The sequence below is a fragment of the Eubalaena glacialis genome, chromosome 10, assembly GCF_028564815.1.
Source record: "Eubalaena glacialis isolate mEubGla1 chromosome 10, mEubGla1.1.hap2.+ XY, whole genome shotgun sequence".
Taxonomy (NCBI): Eukaryota; Metazoa; Chordata; class Mammalia; order Artiodactyla; family Balaenidae; genus Eubalaena; species Eubalaena glacialis.
The window spans coordinates 23,210,639-23,234,653 of NC_083725.1; the positions used below are offsets into that span (position 1 = coordinate 23,210,639).

The 24,015-nt window shown below is 40.8% G+C and overlaps 2 protein-coding genes across 4 annotated transcripts in view; both read right to left on the minus strand.

Moving 5' to 3' along the window:
* Nucleotides 1–12,554, minus strand: part of PPP2R1B (protein phosphatase 2 scaffold subunit Abeta) — a 35,925-nt gene extending 23,371 nt beyond the window's left edge. For 2 of the 3 annotated variants that reach the window (XM_061203942.1, XM_061203939.1), the window contains exons 1-9: nucleotides 12,421–12,554; nucleotides 11,178–11,268; nucleotides 10,673–10,773; nucleotides 7,031–7,263; nucleotides 6,594–6,741; nucleotides 2,466–2,621; nucleotides 1,691–1,805; nucleotides 1,187–1,257; nucleotides 693–827 (exon numbers count right to left, since the gene is read on the minus strand). In XM_061203942.1, the coding sequence (XP_061059925.1) occupies nucleotides 693–827; nucleotides 1,187–1,257; nucleotides 1,691–1,805; nucleotides 2,466–2,621; nucleotides 6,594–6,741; nucleotides 7,031–7,263; nucleotides 10,673–10,773; nucleotides 11,178–11,268; nucleotides 12,421–12,534 (1,164 nt within the window). In that variant the 5' untranslated portion in view covers nucleotides 12,535–12,554. The remainder of the gene's footprint in view (nucleotides 1–692; nucleotides 828–1,186; nucleotides 1,258–1,690; nucleotides 1,806–2,465; nucleotides 2,622–6,593; nucleotides 6,742–7,030; nucleotides 7,264–10,672; nucleotides 10,774–11,177; nucleotides 11,269–12,420) is intronic. The other variant, XM_061203941.1, reaches the window with a different exon arrangement.
* Nucleotides 12,555–23,915: 11,361 nt separating this feature from the next.
* ALG9 (ALG9 alpha-1,2-mannosyltransferase) overlaps nucleotides 23,916–24,015 on the minus strand; it is a 99,349-nt gene continuing 99,249 nt past the window's right edge. Inside the window, exon 16 of the mRNA XM_061203950.1 lies at nucleotides 23,916–23,933. The gene's annotated coding sequence lies outside the window, so the exon portion shown is untranslated. The remainder of the gene's footprint in view (nucleotides 23,934–24,015) is intronic.

The following is a 24,015-nucleotide window of genomic DNA, read 5'->3' on the forward strand; positions in this document are numbered from 1 at the left end:
AATGAGTAAATAAATTTTAAAATAAGGAAGTACCGACTCGGGTGAAAAAAGTATTGTCTTGGAAGAAATACTTAACACTGAGTACACAAATAATTCAAAGCACATAATTTAACTGATCTTAACCAGAACTTTCAATGAAAAATCTATAGAAAGGTAAAGGGCATAGGTTATGAAATCAAATTACATGCATTCAAATCCCAGATCTACCACTGCTGAGACCCTGGGTAAGTTATTTTACCTCTGTGCTTCACCTTCTTCATCTGTAAAATGGGAATAATAATAAGATCCACCCTCATAAGACTGTTGTGAGAATTACATGTAATAATAATACATGCAAAGCATTTATGATCATGCCTGGCACACAGTGTTAATAAATATTAGCTAACGTTATAATTTTGATATTATTATATTTATATTTAAATGAAAGAAACTTATCAAACAAAGATCCATTAAGTTTAAAGAGAAAAAAAAAGCAGCGAATATAAGCAGGAATTAGGCAGAGAAGATGGAAAGACATTTTTAAGTCTGTATCAAATGGCCCATTTTCTGGGGAACTTATAACCCCATGCCCAAACATTGTCAATGGTTTAAAATAAGTTACTTTTTGGGGTTCTATCTCAGTGACACCCCAAACAAAAACCAAACCAAATCACTGACTATCAAAGGACAACAAAATTTATAGCCAGACTTACCTCATCCTTTAACTGAGCTAAAAAAAGAGGTAGAAGATGTTCAATGGTATTCCCTTTGCCCAAAATCGTAGACAATCCCATAATTACAGAAGCTAGAGCCGACTTGACATGTTGATTTGTATCAGATACTAATTCCTAAAAGAAAATCAAAATTAAAAGCCTTTCTTTTTTTTGCAAGACAACAGAAACTTCCATACCATTTCACAAGGAATTTTAAAAGACAGCACTATTTCAGTATTGATTAGTTGATAAAGTTTCCTCAGACCATCTGTCAAATAATATAAACCTATGCACCAAAGAACACTTTACACTTATAAAGCACTAATAAGTAATAAATAACAATGTCACATGCTAACATATCTGTCCCATTCATCCCTGGTCCACGTTTAAACTCAAAGAGCTTTAAGGTAATATTGATACAAACAAAAACTGAGGTAAGGTTTACCTTCATATAGGGCAAAGTGAAACAAAAAATAAACTAAAGTTAGGTTTACCTTTATATAGGGCAGAATTTGATTCATAATTATGGTCTCTCTACCTTCCATGGGCAAATTCTCACAAAGTTCTAAAAGAGATAAATAGAAAAAAAAAAAAAAAAGCTTACATAGAGCCATTACAAGGAGCCAAATGAAGAAATTTAACCAGGTTTATCAACAGTTTCAAGTTAAATCAAATCATATGTTTAAGCAAGTAAGCTCCAAGGAGGAAAACTGGCTTATTTTAAATGCGCTTTTTGGTCAATCTATATGCCACTGTGTATCACACCAATCCAACCTGGAAATGTCTTTTTTTTTTTTTTTTCCTAAAAACAGAAACAGGGTAACACAGCTGTTTGGTTTTAAATATAAAGGGAGTAGCTTTATGTGACAATGTAACATTTCAACACATTAAAATTTATTTGAAAACATAATCTAGAACAAAAAAAATACAAAATTCACTGACATAAAAAATGCACCAAAGTGAATGACATAAACTACAACATAAACTGATGCCTTAACCTTTTACTTTATGGGCAGCAGCTGCTCGGACTTCAGCTTCACAGTCTTTGAGTAGGTTCTGAAAGGCGGGGATGAGGTCATTTAGGGTGATTTTGGGACCCACAGCTTTCTGGAGCTATAAAAAAATTTGTACAGGTTTTAATGTATTCTAAATAAAATAAATAACATGAACACACAAAACAGCGCAATCTTCAAGTACAGACAGTCCCCAACTTATGATCGTTTGACTTAAGATTTTTCAACTTTAGGATGGTGTGAAAGCAATACACGTTCAGTAGAAACCAAACTTCAGATTTTGAATTTTGATCTTTTCCCAGGCTAGCGATATGCAGTACAATCCTCCCGTGATGCTAGGCAGAGGGAGGAAGCCCCAGCTCCCGGTCAGCCATGTAATCACGAGGGGAAACAACCGATACATGTAAAACCATTCTGTTTTTCACTTTTAGTACAGCATTGAATAAATTACATGAGATATTCAACACTTTATTATAAAATAGGTTTTGTGTTAGATGATTCTGCCTAACTGTAGGCTAATGTAAGTGTTCTGAGCACATTTAAAGTAGGCGAGGCTAAGCTATGATGTCCAGCAGGTATTAAATGCACTTTCAACTTGCAATGGGTTTATCGGGACATAACCCCATCCTGAGTCCAGGAAGATCTATATATGTTTTTGCCATGAGCACTTTCAATTCAGAAACTTTTGGTACAACAGCAAATCTGTGGGTTTCTGGTTTTTTTCTTTAGTACTCAAAAAATGTCAGTGCAACAATTTTACCTCTGAAAATTTGTCAGCTACCATATAGCGAACTCGCCAAGATTTATCTTCTGCTGCTTGTCGAAGTGTAGGCATCACCAAAGCCTCAAGGTCATCCTCAGAAAGTAACTGAGCAATACTGACACAAGCTTCCACAGCTAGGAGGCGCACTGAATCCTAATGAACAAAATTCCTTTCCGTTAGTCAGATAATATTTACTGAGAGCCACGCGGCAGCATGTGGTGTGTGGTAGTGCCGTGGGTATCATTTAATAAAAAAAAAAACAGCCACACTATATGCAGCTCATGTCTTTATGTCTTGAAATAGCTGCTCCCTTTGCCTGGAATGGCAGGCATGTCAAAGCCATAAAGGCAGAAATGACTGTTCTCTGAGTGCACAGCAAAGTAATGACGTTATTTAGAGTGCAGGATTTTTATTAAGGAAAATGAAAATAAAATGTGAAGATTAAGTGAAAAAAGAAAACATTTTAATGATGTCTCTAAATCCTCACTATAAGAAGTTGAGGGATAAAAATGAAAACAATGCTTGTACAACAGATCAGAACAGAGAAAGAGAATAGGGGATAAGGGTAAGGGAATGACTTAGGAAGCTCAGTTTTCAAAATACTCATTGTAGGATGGCAGTAATAGGAGTTTAGGCATGAGATAATGACTTGGAAAAAAATACATAGAAAAACAAATTTTAAAAGTAATTTTAAAAAAAAAATTCAGTTTAAATGTTGATGATCAAGGACAAAATAACTTTGAGGTAGCCAAGCATAGAAAACCCAGCAGAAAAAATTAGGTATGGGATTAATGAACTCAGCTTCCCAAATGTAAACCACCAAGTATCAACGTAGTACCTATATGTCCTTTGCACAAGTGGAAGTATATAATTAGACAAATCAATGAAAAATAGGGAATTGAGACTACAGATTTGGGAATCATAAATATATTAGTAGGAACTGAAAATACATAAACATCTGAGCACCCGGAAGAAACAAGACAAAAATTTTAAGAGTATGTGTGTGTATATATACGTATATAAATATTTTATATATGTAACATTCCTATATGTGTATATCTAGGCATGTGCAAACACACAAGGGATAACAGCGACTCCAACTTTCCGAAACACTACACATTTACAGATCAACAATAACTTACCCTACGCCCAAGATACTCACTACTCTATCTAAAGGAACAGGCTAAAAAAGGCAGAACTAGGTTCTTGGTAGTGGCTATACAGCTATTTTCAGATTCCAAAAATTATGATGAATCAAGGGATTACCATCATCTATGGAAATATATACCCATCAATATTTGTTCAATTAATCAACTGCTTCTCTTCCAGAACTCCTGATTTTCTTCCCTATACCTGCTACTCCTCCCAGAATCTTCTCCATCTCAGCAGTGACACCAGCATCCACCCAGTTGCTCAAGCCAAAAATCAAAGAGATCTTGATTCCTCTTCCCTTCATCTAATTCAATCATAGTTCTACTGACTACCTCCAAAACTATCTCCAGTTTCTCTCCATCTTCACTATACCACCCTAGTTCACCACTGTCTCCTGCCTGGATTATTACAAAAGTCTCCTAACTTGTCTTGCTGTTTCTACTCTCAACCCCACCTTACAATTTAGTTTCCACCCGGAAGCCAGAATGATCTTTTAAAAATGTAGATTACATCAAATCACACCGCTGCTTAAAATCTCGGTGTATTCTCATTCCACCTAGAAAAGAAAATCCAAACCCTACACCCTGGTTTAAAGGTCCCCCACAATCTGGTCCCTGCTTATCTTCTCCAAACTCGTCTCTCATCAGAGTCCCTTTCACCCACTACGTTCTAACCTCAGGGTCTTTACACTAAGTGTCCTCTCTTCCTGGAATTCTCTTTTCCTGGCGCTCTGACACCCTAGGAAAGGGCATGGCTGGCATTTTTCTTTCATGTCTCAGTTTATGTCACCTCTTCACGGTCCTTCTCTGACTAACCAGTCTAGAGGAATGCCCTACAATCACTCCCCACCACTGTGTCACCCGACTCTATTTTCTTCATAGTATTTATCCCCAATGTTCTGTTTGTTTATTATCTGTTTTCCTTCATTAAATTGTAAACTCCATGACAGCACGGTCCCTGTACACCCTGCTTAACACTGTAAACCAGCACTATAACAGTGCCTGATATGTAGAAGGTGCTTGATAAATACTTTCTCAATGAATGACTAAGGCAGGAGCAGCAATTCTATCAGTAGTCAGAGTGAATATACACACACGTATTTTACAACTAAGCACAATATTTTTTTGAGCATCCATTGCTGCTAATACCACAACTAGACGTATCTCTTGATGAAAAGTAACCTCCACCTACGAAGTGATCTTATTGCCCCCAAAATATCAAACCTAACTCTCCTTAAGCCTTTAGATCAGAGCTGGGGCAAGTGCTGGCCAAATCTGAAAAGCAGCAAGTTTCTGTAAATAAAATTTTACTGGAACGGCACCATGCCCATTAGTTTACGTATTATAGTGTGCTACATACAACAGCAGAGCTTTGTAGTTACAACAGAGACTGTCTGGTCCACAAAGCCTAAAATATTTACTATCTGGCCCTTTCACAAATCTCCACTCTAGATTCAACTACCAATTTTGCAGGACAAAAGAAAATGTTAAATTATACCACTGGAAATGTAATCAACGAAATCTCAAATGAGGATTCTAAACCTGTACTGTCCAATGCGACCACCACTACCCACTTACTACCTACTTCTGAGTGCCTGAAATGTAACTAGTGCCACATGTTTAAAGGATAGTTATTTTGGATATACTGGGTTAAATAAAATATATTATTAAAATCAATTTCACCTGTTTTTTACTTTTTAAAACGTGGCTACTACACAACTTAAAAGTAACAGCAGCTTACATTGTATTTCTGTTGGATAGTGCTGTTTTAAACTATACTGTATGAGTAATAAAAATGCAAAGAGAAGTAAGGAGGTGGTTACCACAAAAGTCAAGATAAAGTGTTAGTCTTAAGGGGGTGGAGAGTGAGGAGTGGGAACTGGGGAGCGGGGTTGTGTTTGGGAGGGAGCCCATGCTGGGCTTCCGGGGTAGTGGCTGTCGAAGTTCTATCTCCTTTCATGGATGAAAGTTACAAGATGACATTAACTTGTAATGATTCATTAAGATGCATATTCACTTTGTGCTGTTTTCTATATATTATTTTAATAAATTTAAAAAATTCTTTCGAAAGATTTACCATCTTTAGATCTAGAAGCTGAAAATAAGACTCATGGGTATGTATCTGCTGCTCTTGATCCTGTACAGAAAGAGATTGTAGGGCAGGAAATAGGCAAAACCTGAAGGGCTCTTCTTCTGGAGTCCAGGAACTCTGGGGGATGATCCTCCAAAGCACCATACAGAGAGGCAGTGCAGCTTAGCAGCGAAGGCCATGAACTCTGGAGCTAAACCGCCTAGACTCAAATCCCCACTCCAACACTGCTAACTATGCAACTCTGAGCAAGTCACTTCAATTTCCTGTGCCTGTTTCCAATTATGTGAAAAGGGGTATCTACCTAATGGGGCTGTTGTGAGGACTGAATTACTTCCCATATGTAAACCACTTAAAACAGGCTGAGAAAGATTTATTTAGGTGCTTGCTAGTGTATTATTATTGCTATTTCTACACCAATGAGATCCAGATCCTTGGATTTATAACTGCTATCAAGTGAAGTCATCCTATACACTCACATAGAGGATGCAGAGGGTCAAACAGCTTTCCCAATACATGCTATGCTTGTTTATCTGAAAGCCAAAAATTCCAGGAAACATTAGTCTCCCATGACAATCCAGCCTGCAGTGCCCAAAGGTATGTTACCCTTTAATGCGGCTTTGGTCTTCCTTTCTAATTATGGCTCCCATTTCCTCTTTGACACCCCCTTCCTTTTAACAGCTGCTAATGTAAAAGAAAATTGTGGTCTGGTTAAGAAAGAATTATAAGGACACTGAGATGGGTCATATGAAACTTTATCCAGGCCAGAATTAAATATTAATTCTGCAAAAAGGATCCTACCATGAGAACCAAAACACCCAAAGAAATTCTTAAAATTTTAAGAGGAGCATATCTGTGTACTTGAATTACTAAGAGTGAACTTACCTGTTCATCAGAAGCTAGATTAGTGAACAGTGGAACAATTTCACTTTTCACACCGTCTAATTCCAAAACTTTTGCAAATTCACCCAATTTGGAAGCAGCAGCACGTCGTACCATTGGTGTGTCATCTGAGCATAAGGAACGGAAGTGCCTGCAGCAAATAAAATAATGAAGGTATTTCCTGTCAAATGTCATTGATGAAGCATCCCCCAACGCACACAGAAATTTTAGAGGTTTTCTCTTACAAACATCAGGGATTAGACGTCCACTCATAGAAGTAACAAAGGAAAACCCACGGGTATATTCAACTGGACAATAAAAAGTGGTGTCATCAATCCGACTACCCTGATACCAGTCACTCACTGGTAACAGGGTACTGTGTAACTTGTCAGCTGTGAACTCCCAATAACCCCAAATAACTAAAAAATACCATATCTTACTGTCTAATTTCTGCTTTGACAGCATTGGAAGCCCTGGGATAGCAAACGCTGAACAAACCACATGCAGATGTGCGAGAGGTAAACCAATCCCCACTCGCTAGGCGTTTCACCAGAGGGACAAAGTGAGCCTCCAGAGCCACAGGAGTGTGCTCCTGGGAGATCTGCCTCAGGGACTCCACAGCCTTGTCTCGAACCACAGTCTCTTCCACGGTCGCCAGACTTTCCAGAGGAGGCTAAATAGACCAAAACGGAAAACCAGAGAGAAAACTTACTGAATCAGGTTAGATACAGATTATCACCTTTTAAAGTGACTGAAGGGAGGTGGTACATGTAACCAGAATGTTAGCTACATCACACCAAATGGTTACTTTCAGTTCACATGGTGATAACATATGGTGTGTCCAACCTGAAGACACGACTTCTGTAGGACAGCCAAGATCTCACGTCCCAGATGGCAATTCCCAGATGGTGTCTACAAATGACACAGTGGAAGAGACTTGACACAATATTAATATTATTGTGAGCTGAATCACTAGATTTAAAAGCTATGTAGCAGGACTTCCCTGGCGGTCCAGTGGTTAAAACTCTGTGCTTCTACTGCAGGGGGCGTGGGTTTGATCCCTGGTCGGGGGAACTAAGATCCCACAAGCCGTACGGTGCGGCCAAAACAATAAATAAATAAAAGCTTTGTAGCCAAATTCAGACAGGATCATGTACACTTCAAGAGTAAGTGCAAAAACATGACCAACGCTGGGCACCACAATTACATGAGGACATCTCATCAGGACACTGAGTCCACGGCCTTTGGATCATTATTCTACCATTCCTGGAGGTGGACGCTACCTGTGTCCACTGTCTCCACACCAATCTATAAAAGGCTGAGAACAAAATCCTTTTTTCAGAATACATCCAGAATCTTCCCATTAGCCACACACAGAGTGGGAGTTTCCAAAAGAACAATTAAGTGAAGAGGGCAGAGATAGTAGGAAACCTTGCCTGCAGCTTTAGAAATAGAAGAGACCAAAGGGGTTGGCCTGGGCTAGGATCAGTGAGTGAATACAACACAGCCCAGTAGAAAGTGACAGAGGGCGGGTTCTCTGAACCTCTGCCTTTCTGGCTTTACACTCAGTCCAGGAAAATGCAGCATATACCATGAGGTGCAAAAGTTAAAAGATAAAACCCACATGTAGAACTGACTAGGAGAGTGAAACACAATTATGAGTCAAAGGAGAGACATGTGTCTATCCAATAATACATTTCAAAAATTATTTGATACACAGAGGTAGAAAGTACTCAGCTTTTCTAAGAGGCATTTCTGAAAAGACACTGCTTTGAAAAGATACTGCTTTCTGACTTGTAAAGGCCTTTCATGATCTGTCCACTGCCATCTCTGACCTCTTCTCATGCAGTAGCACTGGATAATCTCTATCACTACTACAGGGTAAGGCAAGCTCCTGTCTCTTGATGTGAACTCTGCCTATCTCTATCTCTCCATGCTCTTTTCCTATGCCCCCGGACCACCACTTCTTCCAACTCTAGCACCAACACTGTAAACTCCTGCAGTCCAACCGGTTCCATGCTTCCAAGGCTCTTAAACTCTTTCTTTTAAAATGATAATTATTGTTATATTCTAGCACTGAGGATACAGAAGAAACAAGGCCACAATTTCCTTGCTCTAGTAGAGTTCACATTCTTTTTTTTTTCTTTTTTTGGTCTTTTGATTTTATTTTTTTTAATTTATTTTATTCAAGTATAGTTGATGTACAATGTTGTGTTAATTTCAGCAAAGTGATTCAGTTATACATATACATACATTCTTTTCCATTGTGGTTTATCACAGGATATTGAATATAGTTTATTTTCTAATGGAGGAAGATAACAACTAATCAAGAAAACAACTAGATGGTGTTGAGTGTTCTGTAAAGAACTAGAATAAGGGGAATTCCCTGGCGGCCCAATGGTTAGGACTCCGCATTTTCACTGCCAAGGGCCCAGGTTCAATCCCTGGTCGGGGAACTAAGATCCCACAAGCCAAGTGGTGCGGCCAAAAAAAAAAAGAATAGGATGATGTGATAAGGGGTGAGTGCGGAAGCAATTTCAGGTTGAGTGGTCAGCGAAGGGCTCTCTGAGATGCATTAAAGTTGATATCTGAATGACAAAGAGACAGCCCCAGGAAGCTCAAAAAGAAACATTTTATTATAGGGAATACCTAGGGCAAAAGTCTTAAGGCAATAAGCTTGGTTTATTCAAAGAACAGAAAGAAGACCATTGTGAATGGAATGAGGTTGTTATGAGGGAACACATGAGATAAGCTCATAGGGGCAAGTTTTGTAAACTAAGGTACAAGCTAAGGTAGAAATTTGGGATTTTCTAAGAGCCGTGGCAGGTAGTGAGTGATCCACCCGCTGGGTGAAGAGTGAACTGTAGTGGTGGGGCGGGAGGCATGAGTGGAAGGCAACTAGTTAGAAAGTTACTGCAGTAATCTAGAGGAAAGATCATGTCGTCTAGAAAGACTAGAGGAATGAAGAGCTAGGTGGTAGTAGGGATGGAGGAGAGTGAACTAATTTGGAATATATATAGAATCTATAGGAGTTACTAATGGATTAGATGTGGGAAATGAGGGAAAGCGAATTCAAGAATGTCTTCTAGGTTTTGGTTTGTGCAACTGGGTAGACGGTGATGCCATTTACTGCAATGGGGCAACTAATTAGGAGGCATATTTGGGGGAGAAAATTGAGTTGTTTTAGATGTTAAATTTGAAATGCCTGTTTGACATCCAAGTAGAAAAATCATAGGCAGATATATAGAGAAAGACAAACATAGATATTTATATCTATCTTTCTACATGTGTCTGTACTGGAGTTCCATGGAAAGGTAAGAGGTAAAGACAGAAGTCACAAGAGTCAGCAATATAATACAGACAATATTTAAGCCCTGAAGCATTCAGCCCTATCTTGTCTAACTGGCAAATTCCTAGTCATCCTTCAAAACCTAGTTCAGACATTCTCTCCCAACAGACCTTCCCTGATCACCCTGGGTTAATCCCTTTCCCTTCTCTATTACCTGAATGCCTTTTATGTGCTTCAGATTTTTCCATCTAACACGCACAGTAATTATTTGTTGACACATAAGGACAGAGGCCTCATTCCATTCATAATGCTCTTCTCTAACATTAACATTGTAACTTCAGTGCCTGATATAATAGGTTCTCAATAAATGTCAACTAAATTAAACTGAATTCATCAAATTTGCAAAGTAAGTCAGAAGCAAAAGTTACAATTAAAGACAAAACTAATAAACATTCCCAAAGCCATAACATTGCTAGATGAGCATTAAGATTTCCACTGTAAGGGGGAAAAAGCCATGAACAAAAACCATCAAATCCTTTTTCTCCCAACCTCTAAAGTAACAAATAAATCTACAGAGGCAAAAAAGAGGAAGAAGTTCTTTAATTCATAGTCAGAAAAAATAAGAAAGGGTTAATTGAGTCCAAAGGGCCTAGTTATTTAGCCTCTCAATAGCTAACACTGTGACTATCCATAAAAAGATCTGCATAAAAAATGCTGCAGTGTGCCTATCACCAAACAAGGTATCATTTATACTGCAAAAGTTCTAGAAGGAGAGTAGGCAGAATATACTCACCAACAAACAGTGGGCAAAGTCAGGACCTCCCACCAGGCCAGTGAAATTTCCCAGCTGCTCAGCAAGAGCTAACAGTACCTCATCTTCATCATAAATTGTATCTGGAAAAGACAACAACCCAGTACTCATCAACAAGGATAGCTGGCCCAGAGGTGGACACTCACACAAAACTAGGAATAGACTCAACATGTAACTAGATGGTCTGTCACAGTCCTAACAGCCTTTTCCTCCTTCTCAATCAAGAGTCTTTGTGGATCTGTTTTACAGAATGAATTAGAAATCCATAATCCCATATCAATTACTTTCCTATTAGCTAAATAGTTAAGGTCTGAATATGTCTGGCCACAAAATTACAGTATATGCTGTCCTGTTTCTTCATGGGAAACAGCAGGCTCAGTTTAGTACTTACTAATACTGTGGGTAACAAATTCGAAAAAAATAGTCAAAGTTTTGAAAGCCACTGGAAAACAGAAATGCCCATGCCTTTCCTCAAAGAGTCACTTACCTGTAAGGAAAGGCAGCAGTTCAGTTCGTGTCCTTTCTACTCCAAGTGCTAGAGCAATTGTTGATAATTTCTTAATACTATTGAGACGGAGCTTTAAAAAAGTAGAAAGAAGAACGAAGTCAAGAAACAGTTGTGATTTAGACCAAAAGACAGTAGTTGCATGCTTCCCTGGTGGCGCAGTGGTTAAGAATCTGCCTGCCAATGCAGGGGAAACGGGTTCGAGCCCTGGTCGGGGAAGATCCCACATGCCGCGGAACAACTAAGCCCGTGCACCACAACTACTGAGCCTGCGCTCTAGAGCCCTTGAGCCACAACTACTGAAGCCCACGTGCCTAGAGCCCGTGCTCCGCAACGAGAAGCCCGCAATGAAGACCCAACGCAACCAAAAATAAATAAAATAAAATAAATTTTTTAAAAATGTGAATCATTTTAAAAAAATTTAATAAAAAAAAGAGCAGTTGCAAACAGGTGAGATAATAACATACAGGTAAGAATGAAGAAAACATTTAATTTAGATTTTATTCTATGAGGGACCTCAAGAACAGTGGAACACGCCTTCATTAGCTAAAGGAAGATTTCTTAGGAGAAACACGTTGACGGGCCCATTAAAGAAATGAAAGAAAATACAATATTCAGAAAAGTGAGACAATTTTAAAAAGAGAGAACTTTGGCAGTGGTGAAGCAGGTGAAACGGTTGAGTACAACCCCTGCCTTTTCAAAGAAAAGTTCCATCAGAGCTGATACACCGCCTCCTCTAGGTTAGTTAGCCATCCAACCTAATTTCTACCCCACAAGCCCAGCGGAAGGCAGTCATTCACCTGCACTTCACTGGGCGCCTTGGCATCCTTGCAGCCCGCTCCAGCCCCTCGCGGTCCCGCTCCGCCCTCCTCCCGCTCGCTCAGCTACAGGGACGGCCGGCCCAAGGCTGGACGCGGCGTTCCCACCGCCCCGCCCGGAAGGAGGGCCCAGGAGGGAAGCCGGTTCCCCCACAGCCGCCCCGGACCCGGTGCGACGCCGGGCCGAAGCCTCAGCGGGCCGGGACAAGGGGTGCTGGAGAGGTTCCCGGCCCGTCGGGTCGAGCCACCAGAATCCCTCACGGATCTCTCCCCTCCTCCCTGTCAAGTTTCTGCTCCGAGTCCCAGCTTTCAATCCCCGGGCCTCCCCTGCCCCGGGGCGGGCCTTCCCCCTTCCCTACCACGCGCCCGGCCGAGCCCACCTCCGCTCCCCGGCCCGACTCCAGTACCTGCACGTCCTCATTGCGGAGCTCGTCGATTAAGACCGCGATCGGGTAGAGCGAATCGTCTCCATCTCCGCCCGCTGCCCCCTGGCCGGTGCCGGGCCCCACCACGCCCGCCATGTTTTTTCTCCTCCGCTTGGTCGCCGCCGCCCGCTTCGCGCCCAGGCCCCGCCCCGTGCCCAGGCCCCGCCCCGCGCCCGGAGAGGCGGGGCTAAGACCCATGCTCAGCTGGTGCTGAGGTCGGGGAACCAAGTGCTTGGCCGGCCGGTGGAGGCCCCATCCCGGACCCCGTTGCCGGAGCTGCAGGTCTGAACTCCAAAAGACAGGTGGGCTGAGAAAGCGAAAGAAGCCCGCGTGTCCTTTCCCCAGGCAAAAGAAACAGGGGCAGGGATTCATCCTGCTCATGATGATCTGAAGGCGTCGGGGACTTACCTGAGTGAACCATGCTGTGCCCTCTTAGGACTCAGGCGGACCAAAGAGGATGCCCAAGGACAGGAGGAAAAAAGATTTAGCGCCTCTCCTGACTTCATCCTGGCCATTAGGGTCTCCAGTCCTAATTTCCCCGCTATCCTCAAGCTTCCACAAAACCCCTCCACCTCTTCCTCCGGCCTGTGCGCCAGAATTGTATCTGGCTCCTGCTCCGTAAGACAAATAACGCGGGCGGTGAGAGAAAATGAACAGTGCTATCCAAACTCCCCAGTCAATATTTTTTCCGCTTTCTCCATGCAAGCTGTTAAAAACATGTTGCGCTCTTGTTTTTGTGTTTCTTTTCAGTTTGGTACTGGAATGGTGCCTTCTGTTGTATTTTCTTCCTCCCATTTTTTAGGTCTTTAGCATGCTAGAAGTACAACAATCAAGCAAAACTAGGGCAAGCTTTAATCCTTCCAAATTGGGTGGCGTGGCTACTTTGCTTGTACAAGAAAGGCTAAACTGACCTCTCTAGAACTCCAAGAGTCCTCAAAGGCAGCAGTGGCAGGAGGTGAGGGTATGGGAGGGCTTTCTTACAAAATTTAGTGCGAAGTTTCCATTTACCCGTGTTAGGGCAGCACGGAATAACTAGAATGTCCCTTTTTGTTTGTTTGTTTTGAACTATAATTTAAGCAGCTTAGATTGATAGCTACCTATGGTGATCACAAGCTCTGAAATGGTAATTCTGTGTTTGATTAATTAAAAAAAAGGAAAATTATTAATAAATCTAATTTAGGAGACTTTTTTTAAAAACATGGGGTTCTTGGAAGTAAACACAGTAGATAAGGCTTTTGATCGTAGTGAAAGTTTGGGAACCAATGGATCTGAACAGTAATTCTCAATTTAGGTTTGTGCATGTGTTCTCTAGGGTTTTAATTTTGTCTTTTTTTTTTTTAATATTTATTTATTTGGCTGCATCCGGTCGTAGTTGTGGCACGCGGGATCTTCCTTGCAGCATGCAGGAACTTTCTTTGAGGCGCCTGGGCTTCTCTCTAGTTGTGCATGGGCTCAGTAGTTGCAGCACGCGGGCTTAGTGGTTCCGTGGCATGTGGGATCTTAGTTCCCTGACCAGGGATCAAACCCACGTCCCCTGCATTGGAAGGCGGATTCTTAACCACTGGACCACCAGGGAAGTCCCTAATTTTGTTTTCATTTTGATAATTATTTTCTAGATTTGCATAAGCATATTCTGGATTATTTGGATGACTACTTTATAACCTGGTATTGCCACGTGATCTCAATACCTGCATTTGCATGTGTGTTCATTGCTGCTTTTATTGTTCTGGGATCATGAGAAAAGAACAGAGGTGGATTTAAAATGAAAATGGTGTTTTCAAGCACAAAATGAAAGCCAAATCACATCATAGGACTGCACTGTCACAGTAGTTCTAACAGAAAAGTGGTGAGAAAATTGAGATAATATAGGTCACTTGGTGGCATAAGCATGTTGAACTCAAAAGAAGCTGAGCTTTCGCAGGCAATAACATAATCACAATACAAGGGATAATTTAGTCTCAGCAAAATACATCATTTGCCATGTTAAATTACTATAATATTATTATGAGTAGTATTAGTTTTGTGGTTTCATTTGTATTTAACTTGTAAATCTATTTTGGTTTTTTTAGTTGTATAAGAACTATAAATAAAAGAACATTATATTCCTACTTTATATTTGTAAATTTAAATAACATGGTAATAAAAATAATTTAAGTAAACTTAGGGTTTTCAAGATTTTTTTCCTTAGAAATGGATCCAAATACTACTCGTTTGAGAAGCGGAAAGTTAATAGGTTTTTTGATTTAGTACTTTACCAGTTAGGAGATCAGAGGGGGCTCCTATTGGCATGGGGAGGAGAAATCTGTTCCCTTATAGTTTATGTGAAAAGGCTTCAGAAATGATAAAGGAAGCAAGCGCAGAAAGAAGCACATTAAGTCAGTCCCACACATATCATCTCTAGATATTAGCTCAGGCTTAGACGAGCTTCGGTATGCTAAACAAAAACTAGCACACTGATGGATGCTAAGCTATTTTGTTTAAATCTCAAATATGCTTTGCTTACCCAAGCACCATGAATTGGACACCTATGGAATAACACAAGCTGAGAAAATAGGCCCCAGAAAATTGCCCGGTTTGAGAGTCATCAATTCTGGACTTCAGTTCCCACCTCTGTCTCTGACTTATCGTGACTTACCTCTCCCTATGCCTCAGTCCCACCTCCCACCCCCTCACCCCCAATAAAATGGAGCTAACCACCTCTGATTCCCTCTCTAGTTACTGCGATGATGTGAGGATGAAACAGGTAGTAAATGCGGAGATGCTAGTAAATCCTTCAATAAAGTGATTAAAACAAACAGACTGCAGCAGAAAGAGGCTATTTCAAACACTGGGCTGAATGGAAACTGGAACTAAATCTAAGACTGTCTTTTGGGGAATGTAGTCCACTGACCATCTGAATCACCTAAAATGCTTGTTAAAAATGCAGATTCCTGGCCTCCACCCCGGATCTACTGAATCAGAATCCCTGAGAATGGGGCACATTTTGCCGTGCACCCCTGGTGATTTTAATGTTCACTGATGTTTGAAAGTCATTGATTTTAAAAATTCATCTGGAAAAATAATTTCCATGTCAACAAAGAAGCATCTGCTCATGGAGAGTCTGAAAAGTCTGCTCAGGTAGCCTTTGGAGGCCACCTCTGTCCAAAAAAAGCAAATGACAGCTACAGCTGCTTATCACTAAACAATTCTGTCCCTTTTGGTTGTGGTTTTTGCCAGATTATAATGATCCCTCTTTCGCGTGATTCCTGGAAGCTAGCAAAGCACTGCAAATACAGTCCTGTGGCACTGAGCTGTTTCTATATCCTCCTCCCCCCTCTGTTGCTCTCTCTGGTTCTCCTTTCCACGTCCCACACACACCACAAGAAACTAGTGACCAGGGAGCACCAGAGGCAGCCGCTGAGATTAGGCTGAGGATTTAAGGCAACCCTTGGGAAACAACGTGACATGCTCAGCACAAAAGCACTGAGTTCTGACACCCACATACAGTTCACTCATCAAATGAATCAAAGGAAGACAAGGTTAGACTTGCCAGTTCCCGTCAGATGAAGCATGGAGAATACAGAGAAGCACAGGCAGATGGGATCAACAGCTCTCAGTGTCACAGCAGAAAAGGGTCAGTCCTGAGGAAGCTTGGATGACATTGGCGTATCCTCCTGCCTCTTGCCTCACGTTTATTAAGGTTGCCTCTTCCTCACAGAGCTTTGCAAATAAGCACTCATTCAAGGGCTGATCTGATCCACAGAGTCACCCTACTGGGAGAAGGCTGAGCACAGGAGAGAGAACTATGTGTAGGTGGTTCTCTCAGGGCAGACCCAGAAGTGTCATCCCATTGAGAAGGCCGTCAAGGAAGTGGTGGGTGGCCCAGTTCATTCACAGAAAACCTGAGGCACATACAGGCATTTTCCAACTCTCTTCATTTAGCAAGATGACCCTGGGAAAGTGATTCCCAGGTCTGTACTTAATTCACTGCAGAGTAGTCATTATCACCGTAGCATTAATGATATTTCCAATTTATATTTATACGAAGAATGTCTTCATTCTGTGGGACTCAAATATTTTCCCCTCAACTTTACCTCAATATTTTCTCCTTTTTTCTCTTTTCCACTTTGTGGCAAAATTTTAATCCCAATATTATGGCTGGGAATACTTGACAAAGAGAAAGAGACTTTACCTGGACCCACACAGTGACTCAGAAGAAGCTATAGAACTCATAATCAGGGATTCTCACTGTCCCTTGCTTTATCCCCTCCCTCCGTGCCACAGCTTATCACCGTAGGTAAAATTGGATTTCCAGAGCAAAACTTTGTTTGAATTCTTGGGAAGAACAAATCAAAGAAATGAGACAGTTCTGATTCAGGGCAGTCTATACAGTGGTTACGAGAGTATACAGTGGAATCAGGAAGACCTAGATTGACATCCCAGCTCTACCAATTACTAATGTGTGACTTTGGGCAAATAACTTATCCTCTCTGAATCTTGGTTTCTTCATCTGTAGAGTGGGGCTGTAAAGCTTACCGCATGTGGTTAAGATTAAATAATTCACATAGAGTGCTTAGATTAGTACCTGACAAGAGTAAGCCCTCAGATATTAGCCATTAATAGTTATCATCTACTGAGGAAACAGAGGCAGGAAAGAAAACATTCCAATCAACTGAGCTTTAGCAACAAAGAGGACCAATGTGAAAGGATGATGAAATCTACATGATTTAGAGTCAGAAGACCTGACTCAAGGCCTTCCAGAAGGCTTTCTCATTGGTAAGATAGGGACAAATCTTACCTTACTTCTCTCTTGGGGTTGTTGTGAGGAATAAGATCCATACTGTAAAGTACCTTGTAAATGGTAGGAACGACACAACTGTTAGCAGTTACGTTTTTGATTTCCAGGGGCTCACTGAATCACTGAATCTGGTGCCCACACCAAACACATAAAGAGAACACCTGGAGACCTAAGTTCAAGGTCTGTCGGCCCCCAATTCCCAAAGAACAGCAGTCAGAATTAGTACTTCCCCTGACCACAAGGGTAGATTTAAGATACAACAAATCTGGAGATCAAGCAGACACGGTGACCTTTCTCAAAAGTCTTAGGCCCCTGAGTCCTATTATGGGCCCTAACATTCTTAGGACAGACCCCTGGTTATCTTGCCAGATGCTATACACAGCCCCAAAAAAACCTTTGTTACAGTGTTAAGTGAAAAAGCAAGGTACACAGTGTTATTGAAATTCTGGTACACAGTGTAATTTAAACTGAAAATGTTCAGAATTAATAGATTACTCCTAAATAGTTAATATCAAAATATCTTAAGATTTAAAAAAAAAAAGCAACTGCCAGAGCAACGTATATAGTATCTTACTATTTGTATAAAATAGAATGCACATACATGTGCTTGTATAAGCATTAAAAAAAATCTCTAGAAGAACACACATGACTAACCACATTGGTTGATTATGGGTATCTGGGAAACAGAAATGGGAGATTTTTCAATTTTTCCATTTATCCTTTTGTTTGTTTGGTTTTTACTATTTACTAAACTCCAGATTTTATTCAAATTTCATCCATTTTTCCACTAATGTCTTTTTTTCTGTTTCAGGACCCAATCCGGAATATCACATTGCATTTAAGCTTTTTGAATACTGAACCATAAAAATTATTACATATTCAAACGAACACACCTTCTGGCTCTTGGTTACCACACTGTAGACTGCACTCTGCCTCCCCCTGGTTGGTTTCCCCTGTGACATCCATACATGTGTATTAATAGTCTCCTCCTGCCAGCTATTCCCTATCTAGCCCTGCTATGTCCACGGGGTAGAGTCCAGATTCCCTTCTCCCTTATTTTTGTAAGCCCTCATCACCATGTATTGTACTACACCCAGCCAACGTAAGTAGCTTCCAGCATCAGGGCATACTGTCCCCAGACCCCAATTAGGCAGAGGTTTGATTTAGCAAAAGCAGGGATTACTTAAAATATTCCAGGTCCCCTAAAAGCTTTTCCCTGTGGTGTCCCCTGAAGATGGTATTCTTTCCCATTTTAAAAAAAGTATTTATTTATTTATTTGGCTGCGTCGGGTCTTAGTTGCGGTAGGCGGGATCTTTGTTGCGGCACACTGGCTTCTCTCTAGTTGTGGCGCACAGGCTCTAGAGCATGCAGGCTCAGTAGTAGTGGCGCACAGGCTTAGTTGCCCTGCAGCATGTGGGATCTTAGCTCCTTGACCAGGGATCGAACCTGGGTCCCCTGCACTGGAAGGCAGATTCTTAACCACTGGACAACCAGGGAAGCCCCCCCCCCTTTTTTTTTCTCTGATCTGCCCAACAGAACTGTTAGGAAAAAGGTCACAGGAGTAAGAAAGAAGCAGTGCCAAGACCCCTGGACACACCATTCACATCTCAGCAGAGATTCAGCTGGGACTGTAGTCAGAAACCAGAATTTCCACTGACTTCTAGGACTTCAGGAAATCAGCTCCCTTTCTCATCTAGCTGTGTGAAATTAAAATTAGCTGAGGGCTCACAGTGTTCTAGAAAATCCCCTACAGATAAGAGTGGGCATCTTCAGGGTGGTATGGCAATAGACATACAACACAGAAACAGACTCACAGACTTCAGAAACAAACTTATGGTTACCAAAGTGGAAAGGTGGGGGGAGGGATAAATTAGGAATTTGGGATTAAAAGATACACACTACTCTATATAAAATAGATAATCGACAAGGACCTACTGTATAGCACAGGGAACTCTACTCAATACTCTGTAATAACCTCTATTGGAAAAGAATCTGAAAAAGAATGGATGTATGTGTATGTATAACTGATTCACTTTGCTGTACACCTGAAACTAACAGAGCATTGTAAATCAACTATACGACAATATAAAATAAAAATTATTAAAAAAAAAAAAGAAAGAAAAGAAAAGCCCCTACAAAGACTGAACACTCTGTCTTACTAGGACAAGCTCTGGGCTCTGATTATGGAAGGCAGAATAAGAAGGTGGTTGAAAAAGTGACATGACTAAGACTAGACCCTGTTCTTATCTCTGCCCATCTAGCCATTCCAGACACCTGAGCACAATACCCAAACAAGAGGTCATGAAATAGGGAGAGTACGATCATGGTTACGAGAGAGGGTCTGGAGCCAGACAGACTGTTTGGGTTTGAATCCCAGGTCTGCAACTTTCTACCCAGGTGATCTTGGGCAAGACATTTAATATCTCTGAGTATCAGTTTCCCCATCTTTAAAAGGAGGATAATAGTTACCGAGCTCACAAGGTTGTTGTGAGGATTATGTGAGAAAAAGAAGCAACTTGAAACCTTCTTGACATATAGTAAATGCTTAATAAGTGTTAGCTATTACTCGTATTATTTCTGCACAGAGCAAATCTGATGATCTAGAAGGTAAAAAAAACATAAAAGGAAAACAAGAAACCCCCCAAATGACAAAAACCCCAAACCTCAATCTATTCCCCAGATAGTTCTAAGATTGAGTTCAGAAATGGGATAAAGAAGGGAAATCTTCCTTCTTTATCAAAGAGCTGAACTTGTCTGTCCCTAAAGGCCTAAATCTGCCTAAGTGGATACCCTATACGTTTAAATGCAAATTCTACTTCCTTCTGCAAATGTTTGCTTTTCACCCCACGACCTACACATGAGGAGAAGTCAAAGGTATTCTCAGACCCTTTACTTTATAGGGGCTCAGCCCCTTCTACCTTAAGTTGAGCTACTGTGCTGTAGATAATGTGTTGGCATCTGATGGAGGAGAGAACTCTGAATATTCATATAGCCTTTGAGTTGCCTTTGATATCAATAAGTTAGCAGAGGAAAAGTTAAGACTGCTTTGCTCATGTCTGGAAACTTGAAAATGAGTCAATGGCTGGTAATTACCCCTAAAAGTAGCTGCCTCCCCCTCTCAACCAAACACATATCTTTTACTACCTATGAATACCATCAAGGTCATGTCAACAGAGGTAAAATTAACTGGGAAGAATTGACCTGTGGATCATTTACCAACCAGGGAATCACTGTTAGCAGTGATGATCCAGCTGTCACAAATTATGGTCACGGTTTTCTCCAGGAAAATTTTGTAATTATAGAAATATAGGAGCGTAATTCTAAAGTATACAGATTCTAAAGAAATGCAACTCAGATATTTCAGTTTACACTGGAATTTTGACACCAAGGATACAGCAAATAGTGGAACTAATTAGATTCCTGGAGGAAGAGGAGAGCTGAAATTTTTAGTGAGAACAGGCTGCCCTCTGCTGGACACTAGGGCACTGCAGACAAGGCTGCCTCGAGTTTTCAGAAACTGTGATACTTGGGAGTAAAACAAAAACAAAACCCAAAAAGCATGGCAACAAATTTAAACTCTGAGTTCTATTTTTTAGAATATCACAGACTCTGGGAACACAGTTACAGAAAAAAGCCCAAGGAAAGGGGAAGGGGCTGAGTTTTTTTTTAAAATTCACAAGATTCTTTTATAAATGTAGCACTGTAAAGCCAGCCTCCTTTTCTACAGAACTCCACAAATATTTCACAGGCAAGAAAAAATGGGAACATATTATAGGAAATACCAAGGAGGCTTAGAGACATATTGTTAATAGGGAGACAAGGAGCAAGACCAATTCCTGAATGATACATGGTGTTTTCTTGCTGGTTGAGTGAACACGTATCAGGTCATTTCTCTCAAAATGAGATTAACCTTTGCTCTCATGTCTGCGGAGGGGAGGGGCGGGTAGCAGCAGCTCCAGAGAAGCTCCAAAGACCAGTGGCAGAATAACAAAGGGGAAGTCTTCACTGTACTTGTCTCAAACAAACAGATAAGTATATAAGATCGACAAAGCAGCCTCCCTCAGTGTGCCCTGAGCAGGAGGGCTTAAGACCCACACACATTTTTTTTTTCATTCTCCTATTCAAGACAACCACAGGTCCTTATCTGAGGAGGCCAAGAGGGTTTGAAAAAGGCCAGGCAGTCTTCCTGAAGGTTGGATCTGCCAGCTCAAACTCTCTCCTCCCATATAATAAATAAATTAAATGGCACTTGAATGGGTCTGAAATTGCCAAAATTAGTCATTCCTTTTTTCCAGATTGTTATCATTCAAATGTACTGAGATGAGAGGATCAATGAGAAGGGAACTAGAGTAAATTATTAACATCCATTAGTGTGCTTCAGTACCACATTAGTTAATTGTTTCCCAGAAAGCGGGGCCCAGAGAGAATGAGAGACGGGACAGGTAAGGTTTGATAGGGCAGAAAAAGCAGAGAAAAGGGTCTGGGGAGGGGAAGAGGCCTGGGTTAGCAGGGGTTGTAATTGGAAAAAGACACCAAACATTTTGCTGACTTAATTATCTTTGATCTTTTGTGTGATTGTTTGCTTTCCAGTCTCTAATATCAATAGCAGTGAGTAATTAGAAAAATCACTTAAGGAGTTTAAAAAAAAATAATAATAATAACGATGACTAGGCCCATCTTGGGCCACTAACTCAGAATTCCCTGGGAGGAAGGGGGTGGGTCCAAGCAGACAGTGGCAATTTTTAAAGGGTCCCCAGGTGATTCTTCCGTGGAGCTCCAGTTGAGAATTACTGCTCTGTGGGTCACATCTTCTCCAGCATTGAGTATAATGCTGCTGAAGCAGCCTAGCAAACAGACCAGAAACCATACCCTTCTCATTTGGCAACTTGGAATTCGAGGGTTAAAATGGCAAATTACAGGCCAATGGCACCAGTTGCCAAATACTGATTCTGCAGGCAAATAAAAGTCAAAGATAATCCTCCTAAGGCAGTAAACGGCTGGAATCCATGGTTGTGGTCTGCAAAAAACCCTTGTCAGAAGAAGTTACTTTTATCTCACACAATCTTTTGGCTGATAGGAATTTCTAGGCATGTCAAGGCAGAACATGCAGCCCAGAAACTAGAAGCAAAAACAAACCCAAAACCCCTACTACCTTGAAGTATTTTATAAAGATACCTTAAGATTTCTTTAAATATTTTAAAGAAATGCTCATACTTAGGTATGCTATTTAACCCAATTGTTAATTTAATCACGAGCTGTTTATTCTAAGGAGCTACAATAGGAGTTCCCAGTCTGCCTGTCGTCTCACTACAATTCTGTATTCTCACATCCCTTATCTGAATGTCTCTCATTTCATTTATCAAATCTGTTGGTTATAATTTGTTTCAATGCCAGGTCTGTGGTGAACTCCAGGGCTGAAGAGAGCCAAAACAGCTTTCAGCTGCAAAAAACCACTTACTACTTGATATTATTGAATTTGAACGTATCACTACGAAGTCATCTTGCAGTTAGACTTCCTTTTCCTAGGAGGGCATGTATCTGGTAGGAACCGAGCATCTCCTCACACCTGGACGAGAGGCTTTCTGCTCCAAATTCATTCAGAAGGTGTTGTGGGCTGTCTGACCCTCCAAAACCAAGTAATGATAAAAATATTCAATAAAGGTACACAATCTCTCTTTTTCGAAGGTATTCTGAGGAATCCTCCTTTGTGTGAAAGCATGTGTCCTTCAGAATTCCTAAAATATACATAGCATTTAGCCTCATTCACATCTTCCAAATTGCCCTTTGAGTTACTATAGGGCTCATGACTTGCTCTATTTTCTGTGGCCTAAAATCGACCAAGTTGAAAGCAACAGCTGTATTTTTGTTGCAGGTTCCTTGAAGTGTGACATGGTCTTTGCCCCCAGACGTGCCAACAATGTTCTTGAGAGACAGGTTTGCAAGGGTTGCATGTTAAGGTTCTATGTCGTTAGTAAAGACACTAGGTACTCAAGAGGGTTCAGGAAGTAATCACAGGGGTCTGAAGTCTAGAAAGACTTCATAAAAGAGAGGGAGACTCAAGCTGGCCCTAAAAGTAAGAGAAATAAACAGGGAGAAGGATGACCTTCTAGGCGGGGAAAAGAAATTCATTAGGGCTGTGGACTTCTCCCTTCTGGAATTATATTAATAAAATATCCTTCTCTAAAACAACTTGAAAGAAATAATCAAACCAAGTTTCCCGGGCATTTTGGGTCCTATGGAAAGAAAACTGGTAACCAGTGGTACTAAACCAGATGGCTACTAGAAGTTGTTGGCTGTAAGGTGCAAGATACAGGAATGATGTTAGATATTCATTCACAAAAAAAGTTTTATTGCTCCTGACAACCCCTGACAAAGTGGAAAATTACCTAAATGTTAGATATTACTAGATCACATTTCTATGAATATTAAGACTCTCAAAGCCCAGAGATTCTTAATCCAAAAACATAACATGGACCCAGAAACTCTCTTTTAGGCACAATGTTGACACACTGAGTAGTTCCCACTGTGCTTGGTTTTTCCACAAAATTAAACTAACTCTCACTGGGTTTTCCAATGGCTTCTTGCCAGAGTTTTCAGAATAAACATTCTGGACTATTTGGTCTACAGAGGGCAGGTCTATACACTGAAGGATGAAAGTGGGGGTGATGGAATGAGTTGAGCTCCTTCAGGTTCCAATCGCCACCAAAGATTTAAAAGCTAAAAGCAAAAGAGAAAATATCAGCTTAATAAAAGGAAAATCAAACTGCCAAGATTTATTTAACTTTTTCTTTCACAGAAA